Here is a 22061-nt window from a genome sequence, read left to right on the forward strand (position 1 = left end):
TCACACTCTAGATATAGGATTGAACTGCTCCTTTGATTGGAATTGTCTTATATCTCTTGCATCTTGCCAGTGCTTCATTCTTTTCCTTTATCCGCTTCTTTGTAAAAGCAGTTCTATATAGGCTAAAAAAATGCAGCATATTTCTGATTTCTAAGGAAAAATACAGATTTCCTTGCTGTCTTGCCTTACCAGGAGCCTCCTATTACTGCTGTGTTCATTTTGTTGCTTCACCCAGGCATTTAAAAATAATTATTTTTCTTTCTCGTCCCCCACCAGGAGGCTATCATCCAAATAATGAAGATGCGGAAGAAAATTACTAATGCCCAGCTTCAGACTGAACTGGTAGAAATATTGAAAAACATGTTCTTACCCCAGAAGAAAATGATAAAAGAGCAAATTGAATGGCTTATAGAGCACAAATATATCAGAAGAGATGAGTCGGATATCAACACCTTTATATACATGGCATAATTGGAGGACTCTGTGGGATGCTGAGAACATAAATGGAAGGGTGCTTGGACAGACAGCTGCAACAGTTTGTGCTGCAGAAGGACTTGTTTTGACTTTCGTTACGTATTAAAATCCCTGCCTTACCTTACAGAGGACTATATTTTGCCAATCTCATTCAGCTAGCATGATGGCATTCCCTTCATGTTGCACACTTTTAACAGCATGCTGTTTTGTGGGAAACTTGCATTCATGAAGAGCCCATTGTGAACTTTTTAAAGTAGATTTGATTTACACCCACCAGGAAGAATACAGGTTTGGGTTTTTAGATGACCAGTACTTGCACAAGGAAAAAATATTCAAATATTCATGCACTGAGGAACTGCTATTAGTTTTGTTTTGGGTTTGTTTTTTGTTTTGTTTGGTTTTGGTTTTTGGGTTGTTGGTTTTTTTTTTTTTTTAATGCAATTAGGACTAGAAGTAGCACTTTCACTTTTGTGTTTTGGATCAACAGAGTAATGTACTGTCCATCTCTGATCCTTTTCATGTAATAACATTTGAGAGACACACGTGCGTCACAACTGATACATATTTGTTACAGTTAAAACCTGTTTGCTAGAGCAGTGCTTCAATCTAGTAACTGGATTTTAATAATTGACACATTAAGTGACACAACAGTAATTCAAAGTCATTGGTGATATTTTTCCCTAAGCAAGAGATCATTGTTTTTAAATTGTTTCCTGTAAACAAGTGGATATGTTGTTACCTTAATTTGGATGGGTGATTGCTACAATCCTTTTTGACAAGGTAAAAGTTTCTTGAATGATACTTCACTCTAAAAGCAGTTTTCATGGGTGGGTCTGCTATAGGAACAGAAATATTAAGTGTATTTCCTTGTACATTTAATATTTATATTCCAAATATTTCAGTATGACTACATATATCAGGATGCATTAAAGAGTAATTTATGCACAACTCCCGCAGAAAGAGAATAACACTTGAAGATCCCTGTACTATTTCCTCAGTGGTAACTTATATACATGCAAGATTAATCCAATTGGACTAGTCACCATCTTTATATGAAAAACAAACCCTCTGCTTTCCATTTGGTAACTGGTAGGGTAGGAAGTACTCTTCTAATGAAAATGATAAAACGCTAAGGAAAAATACCTTGTTCAGTGTATGTAGAGAGAGTGCCAAACACACATCAGGAATCTCAACTTCTTAATGTTACCTCTTCCATTCTCAATCATCTGAAGTAGTCATTTGGCACTGCCCTTCTCTCTGCTGTTCTGAAATGTCCCAGCATGTACTGAAGCGATACCAAGAGTCATAGGAGCAGAGTGCCTGTCTTAGGACAAAGGTAAGTTGCGCTTTATTCAGTTCTGTATGAATATTTCTTCTATAAATTACAAGTGTGTGAAGTTATTTTTTAATTAACCAGTTGAACTACAACATCTGAAGGCCTCATCTTCTTTGAGGATGAAATGGGGAAGAGGATAAAATTAACTTTAGTCAAAAAAGAAAGCCTTCCAGTAAGTAAGAGTTTTACTTTCACATGGTTAGAGTAAAGTATGCAGGAGGAGTGGTTTAAAAGCAAACTCTCCAAGAATGGCTGTGTGCACCCTTAAGCAGGCTGTGTGCTCTGTTACTAATGTAAATGCCAGTGTGACTGCCTGAGAACAGTGTGGATTTCGACATCTGAGTAAGAAGTCTTTGGTAGTGAGGGTTTCATGACCAAGAGATGGAGAAGTCGAGGCCTGGCCAATTACAATTGATTGAAATCCTACAGCTTGTGTTACATGCTTTTATTGATACTCAAAAGTAGATGCTGTTTAAAAATACTGCATCTTTTATGTTGGCCCTGTGGTGTTGCAATTCAGAATCAAAAGGAAGTGGTGCTCTGTGTAGTTAACCAATGAAACTATTTGAACATTAGAAAACAAAAGTCTAATAAAACACTTTGTGCTGCAAGACTTTCAGTCTTTGTAACTTTAAGGTAATAAATGTTTACTTGGGATAACTGGGGAGAACATGACAGTCTGAGCACACTCTTCAACATGAAAAATTCCAACCCTTAACCAGAGAAGAAAGGTATGAAATGGTCACATAGAAAGAGCTGCCAAGGGGATAATGCTAATTTTGAAGCCATTGGTTTAGGTTTGAGAGAGAAGTTTAAGAGACTGCATCTCAGATACAACTCTTTAGGAAGGTGGAATGTATGCAGAAAGGAAAAGCTTGCTAAAAGCTAAGGAGCTACACATTCCCTCAACTAAGAAATACAATACAACCTGATTGTTACCTATACATTTCTCAAAACCTGGGATGGAAATACAATTGGTAATGTGCCTATGACATGGTCATTTTTTCTTTAAATATATACCAGAAATGGATGTCGGGTTTTTTATGAAATCTAAGACAGACACCAGCAAATTTGTTAAAGATGCAGAATCACGTTTAGCATCCTTCATCAGGTCACTTCACCAGTATGCACTTAAAACTTGTATCACCTGGGGCACAGGGAGATACCTGGGGTAAGCTGTTCTTTTGGGGAGGGTAGAGTTCAGATCTAAATGAAAACTATTCTTCACTTGCAATATGGCAACAACGCACTTTTAAGGCTGCAATTTTTAGCTATGAATATATATGTCCAAAGACCTAGCTTGAGGAGGTGCTGCATCTGAAAAACACGTTGCCACACACACTGCCACGGTGAATAGCTAAGGAACGAAATCTGGTGTAGAAGGGGCGGGGGGGAAATCACTCTTAATGGGTTTAATTAAGAAATACTGTTAAATCTTTCTCTGTCCCAACAACTTGATGATAATCTCAGTTTCAATTCTGAAGTCTTCCATTTTCCTCTTTCCACAGTTGGTGTCCTTAGCTTCTACTTTTACTCATTTTTTTTTCGTTATGACTGTAATGCAGTTACATTTCCAAATGACAATGTGATTTTCTCATTTTCATATTTTTAAAATTAATATAAATGTTCTGAATGTTCACATCTTGCATTTATCTGCATTGGGATGCCATTGTCCTGTAAAGTGCAAATTTTAAAAATACAATTGGCAAAAAGATTTGATAGTTTTACAGAAAGATTTGCTATCTCAAACTGTTTTCTATTTTCATCTAAATGACTGGGATGCTATCTTTGTAATTCTTTAAGGTCATATTTGTGAAATAAACAATACATGAAAGCTTTCCTGTCATATACACTATATGTAGTCTGGAGTGTTGAGCAAACTCGGGTTCTTGAGTTGTAATAACTATCTCCGTATGGTATTTACAATTTTGAATGTGTGCCACTACCAAGATAATAATGCTGTACAATTTTGAATGGTGGTAGTTTCTGTATGGCAGTCCAGCTGAACTATTTTGATGTACTGCTTAATTTTTGAATTTTATTTTTTAAGTTGTATAATTTATTTTCTTGCAAAATAAAAATGTAATTTAAAAGACTATTCATTTAGCAAGGTATTTTAGTGTCTCAACATACAAAATTTTTAAGTTGAATTCAGGTGCTGGTCCTAAAATTGCCACTGCATGAAATTGGCCTGACTTCAAGTCCCAACAGCTGTTATGATCAGAGTAATTAAAAAACAAAAGTGGAGACTTCCAATTCTTTTCTTGTTAAAAATTGTTACGTATGTAAGATTATATGTAGAGCTATTTAGTCTTTGAATTCTGTTTAAAGATGAGCTGTAGTCTTTGAATTCTGTTTAAAGATGAGCTGTAGTCTTTCAGTCAGTGTATCAAAGCCTGCCATGCCAAAAGTGGCTGGAAGTTGCCTAACTTAGTTTATGGAATTTTTAAAAAGGTTATGTCTCTGTGCAGCCTACAGGAATGAACTTGGATTGCTGAATATTTTGGTTTATTTGTCTCTGAAGTTCTTTACTTCAGAGGTGCGTCACTGAAAGTTACTGGTGTTGCCACCAGGACCTTCAGGGAGCTGATCCTGCAGCAAACGGTGATGTGGGAACAGTCGCTTGCCTGAAGGAATGCTTTTACTGTAATGGCTTTTCTTCTCTGGTTGTTCTTGCCTTTTAATGTGAATCTCTTTTTACATTTCAGCTCCTTTCTTTAAGTGCACCAGCTAACCATCGGTGTTTTGTGCTCTCTGGTACATGCAGAGTTTAGAACTATTTGTATGGAATAAACAGCTATTTTTGAGTGACTGCTCAGTACTGTGCATGGCAGTTGGCCAACTGGCAGTTCTTGTGGGAAGAGTTTTGATGGCAGGTTGCTATCATTTCCAAACTTTTTTCCCTCTGTTAGGGCAATATATAGTCTTTCCCAATGATTTTTCAGGAGAAGTTGTTCTCTAGAAGCCAGTTATTGCAGGAGTTCCTTGGCTGAATCAACTCCTACCCCTGTAAATTGGTCACAGTTTAGGTAGAATCGTTGACAAAAATACAAAAGGCTTAACCTGGTTCACTCTTCTCATAAAGTGAGAATGTGGCTTTATTTTCTTCTTTGCTTTACCTGTCAACATAGAATCACAGAATTGTTTAGGCTGGAAAAGACCCTCGAGTCCAGCCGTTAACCCAGCACTGCCAAGTGCACCACTAAACCATGCCCCTGAATCCCACATCCACTGGTGGGATGGTGACTCACTTCCCTGTTTTACTGCTTGACAACCCCTTCCATGAAAAAAAGTTTTCTTAATATCCAATCTAAACCTTCCCTTGCACAACTTGAGGCCATTTTTTTGTTACCTGTTAGAAGAGACCAAGCCCACCACTCTTGGCTACAACCTCCTGTCAGGCAGTTGTAGAGAGTGATGAGGTCTCCCCTGAGCCTCCTTTTCTCCAAGCTAAACAGCTAATCTCAGCTGCTCCTCACAGGACTTGTGCTCTTGATCCACTCCCTGGATGTCTCAACATCTCTAGGTAGACGTGGTGCCTGGCATTTGATCCTCACTTTTTTTAGTGAGGGAGATGATGAAAAAATTAAAGAATGTTAGCAGGTTATATCCCCGAAAAAGAGCTTTATACTGCAGGAGTAAAGGTAAGTTAAATGAGAGTTTTCTGGGTTTTGTTCTACCTGTTTTCAGCATTACTCATTTCTGAAAAATATCCTCATCCAGTCTGGATGTTTTTTGCTATATGGTACTTATATATTTTCAGAGTAAAACCTTCAGTTTTTCCTGAGACAGTATTTACCTTCAGTTTTTCTTGAGATAATATTTATCAGTTCCTATGTTATGTTATGGTTTGAACTTGAAAACTGTCTCTAAATCAAAGGTCTAGATTAGACCACCTTAGAACATCAGCTACTGAGAGTCAAAGAAGCAAAGGAGTACAAATGCTTCCTTCGCCAGTGCCTGTCCCGGTCAGCCTCTTGCTGCATGTCTGGAGAATCTTTGTTTATATATGGAAAGAAAGAAGTATTTTACTTTTGAGAGCAAAGGTAAAGTGAAATCCTCTCTCACAGGGAATGAATGAGATGTTGGACAGAAAATAATTGAAGTAGTTTTGACAAATGTTAGTTCAACAATGTGAAGATCAAATATTTTAAAAAAAGAAAAAGTCAAGGTAGCAAATGGATATTAACAGGTTGTTGAAATACTCTTGCTTACTAGTGCTATATCCAAAGCCTGGTTCTTGGCATTTTTTCTAGTTTGGGGTACAGGAGGAAGGAAAGGTGCAAGTAAATGCTTGTTTATGTGACTGGCAGACCTCAGCTCTGGGGAAGGCTTCATTCAGTTGTGGGTTACTGTAACAGTATACTAACTCCTTCAGGGACTCAAAAAGTGGTTGAGGAGAAGAGACTGATCAGAAACAAATACAGAATTGCTTATCCTAGACTGTGTGCTACAGCACAATTCAGAGAAGGTCACTTTGCGTTCTGAACCTGTTCCTTTGAGATACAAAACTTGAGACCGGGAAAGATCCAGGCTTTTCCTGGCCTAGCTCTGTGCATGTTGGAGAGACAGGGTGAAGAGGGGCACTGTCAAGCTGGCAAACAGCTGTAGAGATTTTGTGCTGGCCTTCCAGCACAAATCCAGGTTCAGAGACAAGAGAGTGTGAGGGGAGAAAGCACAGTGCAGGAAAGACCGTGGGACTGGGATGGCAGCCTGAGACTCAGCTGGGATTGAGCGGGCATCAGTCGTTCCGTGAAGGCAGCGGCCGGGACCAGGTTCGAGTTCTGAGCTAACAAAGTTAGGGGTTTATGCTATGGCCAGGCAGGAAGGGGTTTAGGGGGAGTTAAGTTGCTGACTCTTCTGAAAGCAGCACTCAGCTGCAGCACAAGGGCACGCCAGACACAAAGCGTGCCGGGCTCAGCAGTACTCGGCGCTTTCATCCCCACGACCTTATCGTGCGCAGGATGTTTCCGACACGGGATTGAATGTCCGCGGCTCAGGTCAGCTTAACCTGCAGCGTGGGGCGGGCGAGGGCCAGACGAGGAGGGGCGGAGCGGTGGCGGAGAAGAAACACCTCCGGGGGCTGATTCTTTTCCCGCAAGGACTTTCCATGCTGTCTACCCGCGGTTCGTTTACCAGTGAATTTCCTTCTCAGCACGGCTTCCCAGGCTGTCCCACCCCGCGCAGCCCCTGCCCCGCCGGGCCCCCGAGCGGCAGCACCGCCGGCGAGAGGAACGCGCCTGGCGCTGCGGATCCGCAGAATCCGTTCGGTCGGAAAAGACCTCCGGGATCACCGAGTCCAACCCGTGATCCAGCACCACAGTGTCAACCAGACCGCGGCACTGAGTGCCACGCCCACTCTTTCCTTAAGCACCTCCAGGGACGGTGACTGGGCCGCCTCCCTGGGCAGCCCGTGGCGATGTCTGATCACCCTTTCCCTGGAGGAATTCCGCCTGATCTCCAGCCTAACGGAGCTCCCCGCGGCGGAGGTCCCGCGCACGCGGCAGCAGCGCCCCTCAGGCACCGCACGGGCCGGCCTCTCTGACGCCACCACCCGCTTTCCGCGCCAGCCAATGGCAGGGGCGGGTGTGGCACAGCTTTGAGCAGCGGGGCCAATGGCAGAGGGCAGGGGACGGGCGTCGCCGGCTATAGGCGGGGGCAGCGGCGGTCGTGAAGGTGACGGGGGCGCCAGCGGGAACATGGCGGCGGCAGCGGTGGCGATGCTGTGCGGGCGGCGGCCGGCAGCGGGGCTGCTGCGGGTGAGGCGACCCCGAGCCCAGCTTTATCTTCTCCTTCCCTACACAGCCCCGGCCCCGCCGCCGGGCCCGAAAGGCTCGGCCAAGGTCACACCGCCCCTGCGCGGGGCGGCTGCGCCTCCTCCCCTCACCCCCTGCCGGGAACCCCCGGCCCGGGAGGCGGCCGAGCGGGGGGAGCGGGTCCCGGGCCGGGTGGGGGTGAAGGGCGGCCTCTCCCGCCCCTGCAGCCCCGGGCCCTGCACTAAGCCCGGCGGGACCTTTATCCGCGATCCTGAGCGCGGCTTTTTCCACTGTCGGCGCTGCGAGTGCCGCGGCTGCCGAGCCCTGCCCAGTACCGCTGCAGCCGTAGGGGTGTCCCGGCCGTGCCGGGCCTGCACTCGGGTTGGATTCCTCTAATTAACCAGTGTAAAGATAAAAATTTACACCTGCGGGTGTTGTTTCTCAGCTGGGCAGTGGGATGCTGCTGCCCCCGAAGCCTGTGCGCCTGGCAGCGCTGCTGGCACTGTTGGGTGCAGGTGCTGGCACCCGGCACGGCGGTGGGGAGCTCTGCTGGGCAAAAAAGGAGGGCAAGTGGAGCAGATCCGAATTGCCATATGCTAAGCTGGAGGTGGCATTTTACCAGATGTGGAAGTGGGTCCTTCCTTCCTTCCTTCCTTCCTTCCTTCCTTCCCGACAGAGCATGAATACTCCTTGCAGACGCCAGTTGCACTTGGTAAAGAGTTGTCTGGTTAGTCCAGTTTAAATTTCAGGCCTTGTGCAGTAAGAGTATTTATGGTAGTATAGGTATTTATTTTACTAGGCTTGGTTAGGCTTTGTTTTGGGGTTTTTTTGACGCTTATCCTTGGAAGCACTGCTGTTAAAGCCCTGTAAGGGACAGAATTCTTTTTGAGGGAGGAGTTTATTTTAAAACTTCCAGCTGGCTATTATAACTTGAGCTGGGTAGAAAACCAAACAAAAATCCCCAAACAAAACTAAAATCAAACAACTGACTCAGAACAGTAAAAAAAAATAATCCTTTTGTTAGTTGAAGGCTGGCAAATGAAAAGGAGAAACAGGCTAATTTCATGTTGAGACACAACCAGAAAGCATTGTCTAGTTAATAAAACTGGTGATGTTCTTGTGGTGGTCTTAACTGTTGTTTTTAATTAGTATTTATTTAGCTCTAATTCAGTAATTGCAGAGAGAAGGCCAGAAGTTTCCAGTGTGCTGAAATGTTGTCTCAGGAAATGGCTAAAGAAAGTGGTTTAAGCCATTAATGGAAAGATCATTCTGTTAATATGAAACAATACCTACAGATATAATTTTGTATCTTTACACTGCTTAATTAGATGAAGCGACTGGCTGGTGAATTAGATTGCTCAGATAATCCCTTTTTCTTGGTTTTGTTTTATTATCCTATCTTGGTGTGATGTTCTGAATATGTTATCTTCATTTTTGTTCATAAAATACCAAGGGAGTGGAAGTTGTAGATGCAAACTCCCCTGTTTAGAAGCAGTGGAGTTAATGGTAGGAATGAATGAACAAAGTCCAGGGAAGCAGACAGAGGGACTAGTAAACTTTTTCAAGATAACAGCACTCACCCCTGGCTTAGATATATGCTATAGGTGTACATAACAGACTTGGACAAAATGAATTTGGTGTTGTTTTTGAAGGAGTTCTGTTTATTTTTCAGAAAACATTTTATCACAGATGTTATGGTGAGACTGTACTAGACTCCACTTCTTTTCAAAGGCATGTTATGATTTTTTTCATATTTTTCCAGTGTTTCTTAGATATTAATTTTTGAAACAATGACTTCTATGAAAATGGGTACATTACAGAATGAAACATCATGGCATTGGCTTTCTTGATGTGAGATTCTGAGGACTTTCTTGTTTTCAGGCTCTGAAGTATACAAGCCGTGGCTATGCATCACAGCGTACTTTAAATGTAAGTATACAGCACCATCTGACTAATAAACTCGTATTTTAGATTTCTTTGTTAATCACTGACATTTTAAAGAAAATCATCACATGAAAACTGGCTTAAAGACAGTGTCACTTGCGCCCAAGCCACATTTCACTGCAAAATCTGAAATAAGTCAGATTGCCATTTCTATTTTAGTTGGCTAAGTGTGGGACAAAATTAGAAGTGTGTCAGCTGACGTAAGCTTCGTGTAACTGTCAACCCAGAATGGGAAAATACAGCTGATATCAACTGATCCCTTTGAAATAATTTGTGTTATCCTCTAACTTGATGTTACAACAAGAAAGATGAGGACAAGTTTGTTGCTGTCAGTAAAGTCAATCATGATGAAGGGGTTACAGTAATAGACAGCCCTTCATAGTTTTAAATAAGTATCATTTGTCTTTGTTTATTTTTCTCCTAGTGTTTTCTTTCTTTGCCTGTCTGTCTAAATAGAAAAACCCTCATGACCAGGCCCTGTAAAGCTTTGTGGTTAACTTTCACTGAAACCAGTACAGCTGGAAGCAATCATTGCTGCTTCTTGACAGCTGTCAGGGGCAGCCAGAGGTCTGACATGTGCATCTTTTTGGTGCCAGGTTCTGATGCTGCTCTCACAGGGTTATCAGGTGCACGCGTGGATGTAGCACTAAAGCTAAGAGGCAAAATAAGAGTAAATTGTCTTTACTACTAGCAGAGGGCTGCATGCCATACCATGTCTTAAAATGTTGCTTACATGTTCTGCTGGCACCTGGGCTTTTGAATATATCCAGGGTCACCACTCTGGGTAACCTGTGCCGGAGTTCAGTCACACTCCCAGTGGAGGAATGTTTCCTGATGTTCAGTGGGAACTCCTTTGTATCAGTTGGTGCCCACTGTGCACCTCTGACCAGAGTTTGGCTCTACCTTCTTTACACCCTTCCTTGCAGTGAGGTACTGCTGTTGAAGTTCTCTGTGGCAGTACAGCCCTCTGGTGTATCAGCCACCCCTCCCAGTTTGGTTTCACCAGCAAACCTGCTGAGGGTGCACTGCACCATCATCTAGTTCATTAATGAAGGTGTTACACAGGACTGGACCCAGCACTGATCACTGGTAACTGGCCTCCAACCAGACTTTGTACCTCTATCACACCCCCAGCCTGGCCACTCAGCCCTTTTCTATCCCCCTCACTGTCTGCTTGTCTAGCCCATAGTTCATTAGCTTCTGTGTGAGGATTTTATGGGAGGCAGTGGTGAAAGCCTCACTGTAGTCCAGGTAGACAACGTCTGCTCTCCCCTCCTCTACCAGACCAGTCACTTCACTGGTGAAGGCTGGCAGTTTGAGCATGGCTTCCCCTTGGTGAATCCATGCCTCCTGATGATTTTCTTGTTCATGTAAATGTTTTTTTAGGATTAGTCCACCTTTCCAGGGAGTAAGATGGGTCTCACTGACCTGTAGTTCCCTGGGTTCTCTTTCTTACCCTTCTTGAGGATTGGAGTAATGCTTGGCTTTCCTCCAGTCCTTGGGCACCACACATAATTGCTGTGACCATTCCAACTTATTGAAAGTGACCTTAAAAAGTCACCTGCTGGCTCCCACAGAACTCATGGGGGAATCTGGTCAGGGCCCATGGATTTTTCTATGTCCAGTTTGCCCTGACTTGTTCCTCTTCCACCAAGGGTGCATCTTCCTTGATGCACCCTTCCGCCAGTCTCTGGGGCCTGGGATTACTGAAGGCTGCTCTTAGCACTGAAGACTGAGGAAAAGAAGGCATTCAGTACCTCAGCCTTGTCCTTTGTCACCAAGGAGGCCCATATTTTCCTTGCTTCTTAGGTGCTCATGGAAGCCCTTCCTTCCTTTGCTTTTGACAATCTTTGCCAGATTCAATTCTTGGCTTTCATGACCTCATCACTGCTTGCTCAGACTGTGTGCCAGATTCTCAGTCCCTATTCCCATCACTTGTATGATTCATTTTTGTGTGTGAGTTTTGGTATCCATCCTGGCATTTTTGCCCAACTTACTGCTTGTTGGAATGGATTGCTCTGGACCTCAGAGGGGGTAATCTTTGAACATCAGCCAACTTTCTTGGATCCCCCTTTGCTCCAGGATGTTCTAGATTCTTACAAACATCGTCAATGCCAAGGCTGAGCTCAATGGACTCCACCTGTTCTGTCCCATAAAGCACAAGGCCTCTCCTCTTCCCCCTTGCCTTTTCTTCTTGACCTGTCCTTCCTGGAGAGCCCTTTTCCCTGCATGGCAGCACTCCAGCCATGTGAGCCATCTCACCACAGCTCCATGATCCCAAGGTTGTAGTGCTGCAGCTGCACACCAATCTCCTTATGTTTACTTTCCCTGCTGCATGCATTAATACAGATTTTAGTGCTCTGAAACACTTGCAGGATGAAAGAAGCTGTGACATCAATAAAATAATAAAAAGTAAATACATTTAAAAAATACTGCTATATGTGTGCAGTTGTGAGAGAGATTGTGACTTTTACTCTGTCCTTCTGCACTTAGGAGGTGGTGATAGCAAGTGCTGTAAGGACACCTATTGGATCTTTCCAAGGATCTCTTTCCTCACTGCCAGCCACTAAACTTGGTTCCATTGCAATTAAGGGAGCAATTGGCAGAGCAGGTATGTATACAAATTATTTTCCTGTGACAAAGAAAACCTTAAGTGGCTCAGTGTCTTTTCAATGGCTTGGTAATGAAAAAAAAACCTTCAATGTCCTGGATTTTTTGCTCCTGTGGCATTTTTAAGTCTCTCCATAAAAGCCAATAAAGTTGACTGTCAGGCTTTGGTTCAATCTGAGTTAAGTGCTGCTTTTAGGAGCAGAATGTAGCCTAGGGGTATCTGTGCTAGTCCAAATGTGATTGAACATGGTATTTGGTTTGTTGGGATCGGTTTTTATGACATGTGTAAGCTGATGCAAAGGCTGCTTCCTGTTGAGGCCAGTGGCCTTTCCTTTCCCTGCCCGGTTTTAATATGGGTGCATGTATTTGATGGACAGCCTTGTCAGCCTTTCAATGCATTCAATCTAGCAAAAAAGTTTTTTTAGGGAAGAGGAGGATTAATACTACAAGAACTTAGACACCAGGGCTGTTGCAAGAGATGCAACAGGAGAACAGACCTCTTCTCTGTGGTGGCAGCTTGCTGTGGCCTTGACTTGCCCTTGCTAAACAAACAAAACTATCTTTAGACATAATTCTAGCACAAAAAAGAAGTTCTGTGCATTTAACTATCCGTGAAAATTGAACTTCTCAGGTGATTAGTGAGACTTGGAAATGTGGATTTCAGTGAAATAACTGCAGCTTGTCCTGTAGGTTGACAGGGGGGATCTTCTGGGGGGATCACCAGTTCACCATACTCCATGAATATGAGGGTAGAGATCTGGAATGTACCCACAGGGGCCTGGGTTCTCTTAGCACATGGGTTGGATGTTGCAAGTTACATTAGTCTTTGATAGAAAACTTCAATGGGAACCTTTGTCAAAAAGATCCTGAATCAAAACAACTTTGTTTTGTAGGAATCCCTGCGGAAGAAGTGAAAGAGGCCTATATGGGCAATGTCCTGCAGGCTGGACAAGGACAAGCTCCAGCCAGACAAGCAGTTTTGGGTGCAGGTATTCCTTCTCTTGACACTGGGGTTGAAAGTTTTCTGTCTTTATGTAGCTGGAATCTATTGGGCTGTGAGTTAAAGCAGAGTGGTGGGCAGCCCTTTGTCAGGACAGTCCGTGGGTGCTTTTTGCACCGTGAAGGGTGCACATTGCACTCATGCAAGTGGGATGTTATTGTTATTGCCTACAGTGTTTGCAGAACTGGAGACCAGGCTGGTAATTCCACAGTACTTTACAGTAATGATAGATGCTGCTCTGTGTCTTTATTATAAGATCTTTATAATAAAGATTATAAGAATAATGATGCACTTATGTGTATCTTTATAATGATACACATAAGTGTATATCTATTCTTAATTCTTACTGGATAAAGAGTCAGTGAGTTTCTTTCAGCTCATGAGTATGGACAGCTCATCTTCCTGTGGAGTCTGGAGCTGACACTGGAAGGATTCACTGTATGTTAGCTGTAACATGAAAGTTATTGGGGTGCAGAAATTATTTTCTTCTCCCTTCTTCTGTGGGAGTGGGATTCCAAACCTTAGCATGTTTCTGGGCAAGCCCATAGGTCAGGGAGGAACTATGCACTTTCTTGGATCTGTTGTACGTTTTTGAAGAAAAAACTATTTCCATATTAGGCAAAGTGATAAATATGGCTCTTTTCATTCACAGAATTATATAGTGCCTTGAGTTGGAAGGGACCTTAAAGATCTCATTCCAACCCCGCTGCTGTGAGCAAGGACACCTTCCATTAGACCAGGGTGCTCAGAGCCCCACCCAGCCTTGCCTGGGGTTACTAAATTCTGCAGCTTATTTATGTTTTTTCAGCCTTGGATGCTTCTTAGAGGCAGGGATCAGGGTTTTGGGAACAGGAGCAGTTCTGGAGTCCCTTCCTTGATCTTCCATTTCCTTGCTTTTCCCCTTATCACAAGTCAGTTGTTGGAAGGGGAGAAACAGCAGGGGTTTCCAAGAAGGATGTTAACTGTGGATAAGTGTAGATAAATTGCCTTGGCAGGCTAAACAGTGCAAGCTGGACATCCTGGGCTTAGATAAAAATTGGTGCTCTATGAAAAACTGCTGAAACACCAATAAAATACTGAAGTCTACCCTCCAAATAACAGCTGTACAAACTTCTTTGACTCAGGTCTGCCGATCGCCACTCCTTGCACAACTGTCAATAAAGTCTGTGCTTCAGGAATGAAATCAATCATGATGGCAGCACAAAGCCTGATGTGTGGGAGTCAGGTATGTGGATTTTGTGCTGTTCTATGGAAAAAACCACATAGTTTATCTTGTAGATCCTGTCTTACCAATAGCTGTGCCCTTTGATTTGGGATTGTGTTTTGGCTTGGGATAATAAGCTAATTAGCATGGGCTTGTTTTGTTTATGCAACCACAATTTTATAGTTGTTTAAGTATGTTTGAGTTCAAAACAGAAAAGAAAGTAAATACTGTAGTTGGAAAATTCAGATGTGTTTTTAGAGCTGAAGAAACAAGGTGAATTGTTTGAGGGGTATTTATCTCATCTTTCTACTGCTCAACCCCCACCCCACCTACTGGTCTGGCCCCCAAAATATAAGTTGGGGAATTTTTAAACTTTCAGTTTTGAAAAGGTGAAGAAATTTTTATGTTCTTAATTTTTGGTGAGTTGACTTTCGGACACTGTTAACATTTAAATGAATTAAATACACATGTTCAAGCAGTGTTGTTTCCAAGTACACTAAAGATCTTTCAGGCTTATTTATTGTGTTAGAAGAAGGAGAATTTATTGTTGGTGAATAAGCTTTTTCATTACAGAGCTTGATGAAGGAGAATTGCTCATCTCTGTCAACTTTCTTACAAGATTTTCTATACAATGGGAAAAAAATTCTGTCACTTGATGGGAGGATAGGAGAATACATCATTTTCAGTAAGCCATTAAATGCTGTGCAGCAAAGAATGTGGGAGAAGTGTGAATGTGAAGAAAGACATTTCAGTTTTGTTTTTAATTCCACACTCAAAGCATTTTGGCAGCATCTTTGGTTCTCTGAAGTGAAAGTATAATCAGTTCAATTATATATATTTTTGGCTTTAAAAGTAAGTGGCTCATAAGTGAAGAATACTTTTGTGTGTGTGTGTTTAGAACAAAAGTAAAGTGTTTAAATTTTGATGTCCCTTCTGTGGAAATCACAGTGTAACTGGACTTAAGCAACTGCTTTACTGCTTTGGCCTTGCCCTGCAGAAAACAGCACTTTGTCTGGGGCCTGCTGAAGTTGATGGAAATCTTGTCACCAGACTTTGAACCAGGCCCGGCATGTCTTTGTAAACAGCTACATTTGGATTTAGTTATTTCTATCCAATGATTTCATGAGAGTGGTTGTGCCTTTGGTTGGTTTGACAGATGTAGGCCATGAGCTCTGAATAGAACTGGAATTTTCAGCTGAATTAATCATACAAGCTGTGCTGCCAGTCTCAGCAAAATCAGAGACTCAGCCAGTTATTAGTCTCTTAGAGCTATTAGTTATGGGGGGATTGGTATTGGTTTGTTTTTCCTGGCTGTGGGCTGTGAGGTATCTGTGGTATGACAGTCGGTGATGGTTCCCAGTGGCTTGAGTCCGTGTACAACATTATATAAACAATTGTATTGGCTCTCTCTCCAGGTCTTTCACTTAATGGAATTTAAATGCCAGGGATTCTTGTTCCTCTAGTCTGCTGCTGCTTCCCTATCTCCACTGCCTTTCCAGTCTGTCTTTTCAATAGTTTTGTCTCCAGCCTTCTTTTTTTCTATATTACTTCATGTCATGTTTCCGACAGGGTGGATTACCTATCTTCAGTTGTTCCTGTTTGCTTTTTAAATGCTTAAAAGGTGTTCTTTTTATCTCCTTCTCTAAGACTTTCAGAAATATGAAGTGCCCATGCTTAAGCTTTTACTAATACTGTTCCTGCAAGAAGTCATGGAGAACACACTGCATGATTATTAATTTAATCTTCTTTCCTTTGGGCAGGATGTCATGGTTGCTGGTGGAATGGAGAGCATGTCCAATGTTCCCTACACGATGAGCAGAGGGGCAACACCTTACGGAGGAGTAAAGCTGGAAGACCTGATAGTAAAAGATGGGCTGACAGATGCTTACAACCATATCCATATGGTAAATATTCCTGCAGAGTGCTCAGGTATCAACCATGGATAGACCTGATGCAGATCTGGAAAGCTTGCTTGTAGTTGTTAGGAAACTGCTTCATCCAGCAAACCTGGAAATGAGGAGGAAAAAGTCTTCCATATCCAGCTGTAATGGAGGGACTGGGCTGAAAACCAAATAGCTCAGCAGTTTGTGTGTTAGTAATTACCTGTCTCTGCAGTTTGAATAGCCTAAAGCAAGGATTAAGAGAAAAATTAATTCTGCTGCTGACGGGTTGCTGTTGCTCCATCTGAGGGAGGGAGCAATCAAGTTGCTTGGTGTCTGTGAGGATATCTGCTCTGAAGGATCCAGCAGGCTCATGTTTTTCCCTCCCCCAGAGTACATATCTCATATCTCCTGTGGGAAGGTTTGAGTCAGCTGGTGTGCTTACTCATCAGTGGGGTAACTTAAATTGGACAAACAAGGGCAAACTTAGGATGGGTTTGGAAAACAACTGATAAAAAGACAGTCAAGAACAATCACCAGGGAAGAAAAGTTTTAAAAGAGTATGGCTACTTTCATCTTATGAATATTTCTGACCTTTACCCAGTGGTAATTCACAGCTGTAGGGCATTATTGATTGATCAGTTGGTGTTCTTGCTGGGATACAGGAAAATGTCATGAAGAATATTTACTTTGATCCGTAGATTTGGTACAGACTTCACTCGTGTATGATTTATTCTTTTTGCACTCTAGTGCTTAGGCTGTGTGGGAATGTTGAAACTCATTCCCACATTTCAGCTAAAATGGATTTTGAATGGGAGGATTTTATAGGAATCTAAAGGGTGGCTTTGATAGTTCCCTCATGTGAGGAAAAATTTTAGCAGTTGGTTATAACACACCAAGGTTTAATAGATTGGGACAGTATGTTGGAACCTTTTGTCTGTCTTATAGCAGATGTAGATTGTTTAGAAAGCCTTGACAGTCTGTGTGAGAACATACAGGTCCATAGGATGGCTTTGGGAACTTACTCTTGTCTGTGTTTTGGCAATAGCCCAAGTTGCTGGTGCTTTGAGGTTTGAAGACTTTGATTTCATTCATTACATAGAAGTGAACTTGCTTATTTGAAGAACTGGAGGGACACAATACTAAAGGGTTTTGTGTTGATTCATTGAGTTTTCTAATGAAATGAGAGGTGGAACAAAACCTCTTCAAGGGCAAATCTTTCCAGTTGACTAAATGATTTTTTTTTTTTAAATTTTGTCACTGGATATTTAGACAGTGATGGTAATGAATTGTGAGTATATAATTATAATAATGATTTGCCTATATAAAAAATGATGTGGTTGTTTCATACTACTTATTTCATTCCAGTTATTAGAAAAAAGGGATGCATATTTTTATTTCTACAGTTTTAGAGATTCTGAGTTTTAGAGTTTTTTAGAGATTCTGAAGGTCCTGTGTGTTGACCTCTTCTTGTAATCTTTGGAATAGGCAGGGTGGAGTGAAAACACTAGGAAAATGATGTGAACATGTGGTTCTGTGGCTGAACCATGATCTTCAGCCTCTGAAGATGTCAGTCCTAAGCACTTTAAACTTACTTTTGCGTGCAGTTAATTTGGAAAAAAAAAAAAGCCTTATAAGGAAAGTTCCTTTATGGTTTTGATAATCTGGATCCAGAAAACATTTGCTGAATCTGACAATTACATTTCAAAACCACAAGTTGCTATTTGTTCATGACTGTGTAAATCAGAAATGGACACCAAATATTAGTCACATTCAGTTCTGGAAATCTGCTGGTTGAGGTTTTTTCATTGGTAGTTGAGCTTTGCATCTTCAGGAACACCAAACCTAACAGGACTGTTTTCCTTCAAGGGCAACTGTGCTGAGAACACTGCCAAGAAGTTCACTATTTCCAGAGAGGAGCAAGACACTTATGCCATAGGCTCTTACACCAAGAGCAAAACAGCCTGGGACTCAGGAGTACTGAAAAATGAAATAGTTCCTGTCACTATTTCAAAAAAAGGTATTGTGGAAAGGTGTGATGAGATGAATTTTGTTTCTTATAGAAAGCTGTAATGTTGCCTGTGTTCAGTGCAAATTTTATTGTTTAAACACATGAATTTCAGGAACATTATTTGGATCACCTAAGAATTTTCTGTTAGGCAGACTTTCTGGTCAACAGCAGTCAGTGAGTCATCTGGTTTTTGGTTTTCAATTTTTCTTTAATGTTGCACACTGTATCTTTTTTTCTTTTTTTTTTGTCTAAGTGAAGGTTAGCTATTGAATTTAGTCATGGCTTAAGGACATCTATTTGTATCTATTTGTTTTCATTTACATTAAAGATAGGCTCTTTGTCCTTTTTGTTCAGCCACTGGGAAGTATAAATGGATTTGCTGTAAATAAATTTGATGAAGGAATAACTTTTTTTTCAGTTTGTGTAAGCACATTTTTTGATGTGGATTTTACATGGATTTGCACTTTTTTACTGAAAAAAGTTATTTATATCAGGCAATATTTAGTCAACTGTTCTACAAAATACTAAACCAAATCTGAATTTCAGGGAAGCCAGATACAGAAGTGAAAGAAGATGAAGAATACAAACGTGTTGATTTCAGTAAAGTTCCAAAGCTGAAAGCTGTTTTCCAAAAAGAAAATGGTAAATATCGTTAACAGACCCGCTCTCATTTTCTGCTGAATGCAGGGATGCTTTGTCAGGGTGGAGAGTACTGTTCACAAGAGCATGAATGCTCAGTAACAGCCCCTTTATTTTTAAATGTCTGCTGAGATAAAGAAACGTGCTGCACTACAGCATGAACTGGCTTGGATTAAAAGATGGTCCAAGAACCTTAAACCAGTGAACACCTCTGTTTGGGACATTTAACTCAAAAAGAGTCACGGGTGGGTTTCAGTTTCACTGTTGGCTTTGGTCTCTGCCTAGTGTAAACTCCTGTTGCTGTGCAGCTGGAGTGGCTTTACAGAGTTGCCATCACTTCCCAAATCTGTAACTGATAAACCTTCCTGGCTAAGTCAAAACTGCCCCTCCTGAGCTGGAATTCTGTGACAATGCCAGCAGTTGCAGATACCATGGAAGGCATGATCTAAACTGGCACCGGGATAAGGATACAAGTACCTGGGGCTGCATTTGTTTCATCAAACAGATATCAAAAACCAATTCATTTTTAGTTAATCATTTGTCACCAAATGAGTGAGACTTCATGTTCAATGAACTCAGGGAGAAAGAATCCTTAACAGGATATATGTGAGCTGTTTTGCGTAACGCTTTCACCTTTGCCTAAGGAATGTTTTACCTTCTCTAGGAACAGTTACAGCTGCTAATGCCAGTACTCTGAATGATGGAGCAGCTGCTTTGGTGCTGATGACTACAGAGGCAGCCAAGAGATTGAAAGTCAAGCCTTTGGCACGGATAGTAGGTATGATCTTCCTTACCTCTAGGAAAGTCCTGGAAAATACTCCCATAGTGTGCTCTCAGGCTGGGAGTCCTGTTACCTGACATTATGGCTGCATCTTCCCAGTACAGTCCTTGAAATATAAAATGTTACACCAGCAGACTTTTGACCATAAACAGAATTTTCTATATATAATAATAAAAATCAGAAAATATTATTGTGTGGCTTACTTAGGGCACTGCATTTTAGATGCAGCTATTTCATAGACCATGGTATTCAGAATTTCTCTATCTTGGCAGTGTTTGCTGCTTGCAAAGAAAATAATGCACGGTAAAACCACAAGGTCTTCAAACACCTTTTCTGATTTTTTTTCTTTTTTCAGCTTTTGCAGATGCTGCTGTTGATCCTGTTGACTTTCCAATTGCACCTGCATATGCTGTTCCTAAGGTAAGAATAAAACAGAGTGGCTTTTGAAAAAAAACAAGCTTCCCTAGCATTCCACTGTTGGTTCATCCCCTCTCAGTGGGTCTTCTTGAATTAGGATTGAAATTTTAATGATGTCATAAATACAAAGAACAGATGTTTTACAGAGGACCAAGGCTATGCTGCAGATCTTCAGAGTTAAGAAATTTCTCACACCTATTTTGAAAGAGAGTACTGTTTATACTGCTTTTAGCAACTTGTGACATGTTTACACCTTTGAAGTTTTGCAGCTTGTATGGCCAAAAGGCAAAATAAGTATGATTATACATGGGTAGACTTGTTCTAAAAGGAACTGAAGAGAAGTCTATGGTGTGAGGCAGTACTGGAGGAGTCATTTTAAATGGACTTACTGCAGCAGCAGTCTTAGTGTTGCATGATGGAAATGCATCCTTGGCATGGGCTGCTCTCCATTCCTTCTTTGGTGAAAACTCAAGTTTGTGGTTCAGTCCCTCAGTTTTGCTTTTTCCCATCTGACAAAGAGGTTCCTAAATGTGAATTTGTGAATCAGATTATGGGGAGCCTGAGTCACTGACTTCAAAATAGACCTATTATTTCTTTAACTAGTTTCCTAATTTTTTCATAGTAGTAATTATTTTGTATTATTTCTAGATTCTAAGTGAGACAGGCCTGAAAAAAGAAGACATTGCAATGTGGGAAATTAATGAAGCATTCAGTGTTGTGGTGCTGGCCAATATTAAAATGCTGGGCATTGATCCACAAAAAGTTAATATTAATGGAGGAGCTGTCTCTCTTGGACATCCAATAGGGTAAGCAAAATAAGCTCTGGGTTTTCTCTGCACAGAGGCATTGTCTTGTAGGTAAATGAGTTTTAAGCAAATAAGAGTATGTTTGAATTTAATCCTTACTATTGATTTGGTTGTGGGAGATCTGTTGCCTTCTTTGAAAGAGCTTTGCTGCATGTAGAGGAACTCTGTAATATAAAGGCTGACATAGAGGTGATTTCTTTTTCCCAAAGAAACTTTAGCTATACATAGACAAACAAAAATGCCATGTTTAAGAACCTTTGTGTTTATTCCTCTCTAGCTCCAGTACTTAATCTGTACTGCGCAGAACTGCAGACAAAAGGATTGTTTCAGTTTTTTTGTTGGTACTGTATTCTGCCAACGCCCCCGTGTAGGTCAAATTAAGAATTTCCTTTAAACTAAGCTGTGTTCTTTTGTTTTTCTGATATCTAGAATGTCTGGCGCAAGAATTGTCGTTCACATGGCGCATGCTTTGAAACCAGGACAATATGGTCTTGCAGGAATCTGCAATGGAGGAGGAGGTGCTTCTGCAATACTGATACAGAAGCTGTAGCCCAAGCAGCATCAGAAACACAGCCTTAAAAGCTCTCTGATCAAAACTGAGTGGTAGCTGTTACATCTTATTTATCAATCAGTGGATAAATTCTGTAACTGGTATTCTAAAATTTCCTAAAGCATCAATGATTACTGATCCAGACAACTGGCCTTTTGTTGCTTTATCAGTTCAAGTTTTTATACAGTACAAGTAAGCAATGTCAAATTTTAATTTTGGCTTGACATCTGACAATAAAGAATGTTAACTATGGCTCCCTCTGTCACTGATATAATTTCTTAAAGGCCCTTGGAAAGGAATTCTCCTGGTAACCCACAGAATGCTACTACTAGAAACAGCTGTTTTCTCCTAAAAATTATTTGCAGTACAACAGCAGCTTGGTACTGATGATACTTTTTTCTTATAAAAGTGAATGGATAATTCACATCTTCATTAGAATCAGAGAGCCTGAGCTGAAACATTATGGTGGGTAGTGGATGGCAAGAGTTACCTTCAGTCTCAAACAGCAAATTAATTTTAAGTGTCACCATCACTGTTAAGCATTTTATGCTTAAGATAATTTTGGTGCTTGCCTGTCCTAGTCCCTCTAAAAATTGCTATTAGAGCTTAGTGTTTAATATTGGACTCTTGGACTTTGCTATTCAGTATCTGCA

At 41.4% G+C, this 22061-nt stretch overlaps 2 protein-coding genes across 2 annotated transcripts in view; both read left to right on the forward strand.

The window, feature by feature from the left end:
• Positions 1-3906, forward strand: part of CUL5 (cullin 5) — a 31719-nt gene extending 27813 nt beyond the window's left edge. The window contains exon 19 of the mRNA XM_059838656.1: positions 277-3906. Within this exon, the coding sequence (XP_059694639.1) occupies positions 277-471 (195 nt within the window). The 3' untranslated portion in view covers positions 472-3906. The remainder of the gene's footprint in view (positions 1-276) is intronic.
• A 3542-nt stretch (positions 3907-7448) lies between these two features.
• On the forward strand, positions 7449-21660 carry ACAT1 (acetyl-CoA acetyltransferase 1). Its single transcript, XM_059838661.1, has 12 exons — positions 7449-7569; positions 9448-9495; positions 12004-12121; positions 13014-13109; positions 14245-14345; positions 16085-16228; positions 18074-18224; positions 18762-18857; positions 19519-19632; positions 19991-20055; positions 20701-20858; positions 21288-21660. The coding sequence occupies exons 1-12, from the start codon at positions 7510-7512 to the stop codon at positions 21406-21408; spliced, it is 1272 nt and encodes a 423-aa protein (XP_059694644.1). The 5' UTR covers positions 7449-7509; the 3' UTR covers positions 21409-21660.
• The last annotated feature ends 401 nt before the right edge of the window (positions 21661-22061 follow it).

This window comes from Haemorhous mexicanus, chromosome 2 (assembly GCF_027477595.1).
Source record: "Haemorhous mexicanus isolate bHaeMex1 chromosome 2, bHaeMex1.pri, whole genome shotgun sequence".
Classification (NCBI taxonomy): domain Eukaryota; kingdom Metazoa; phylum Chordata; class Aves; order Passeriformes; family Fringillidae; genus Haemorhous; species Haemorhous mexicanus.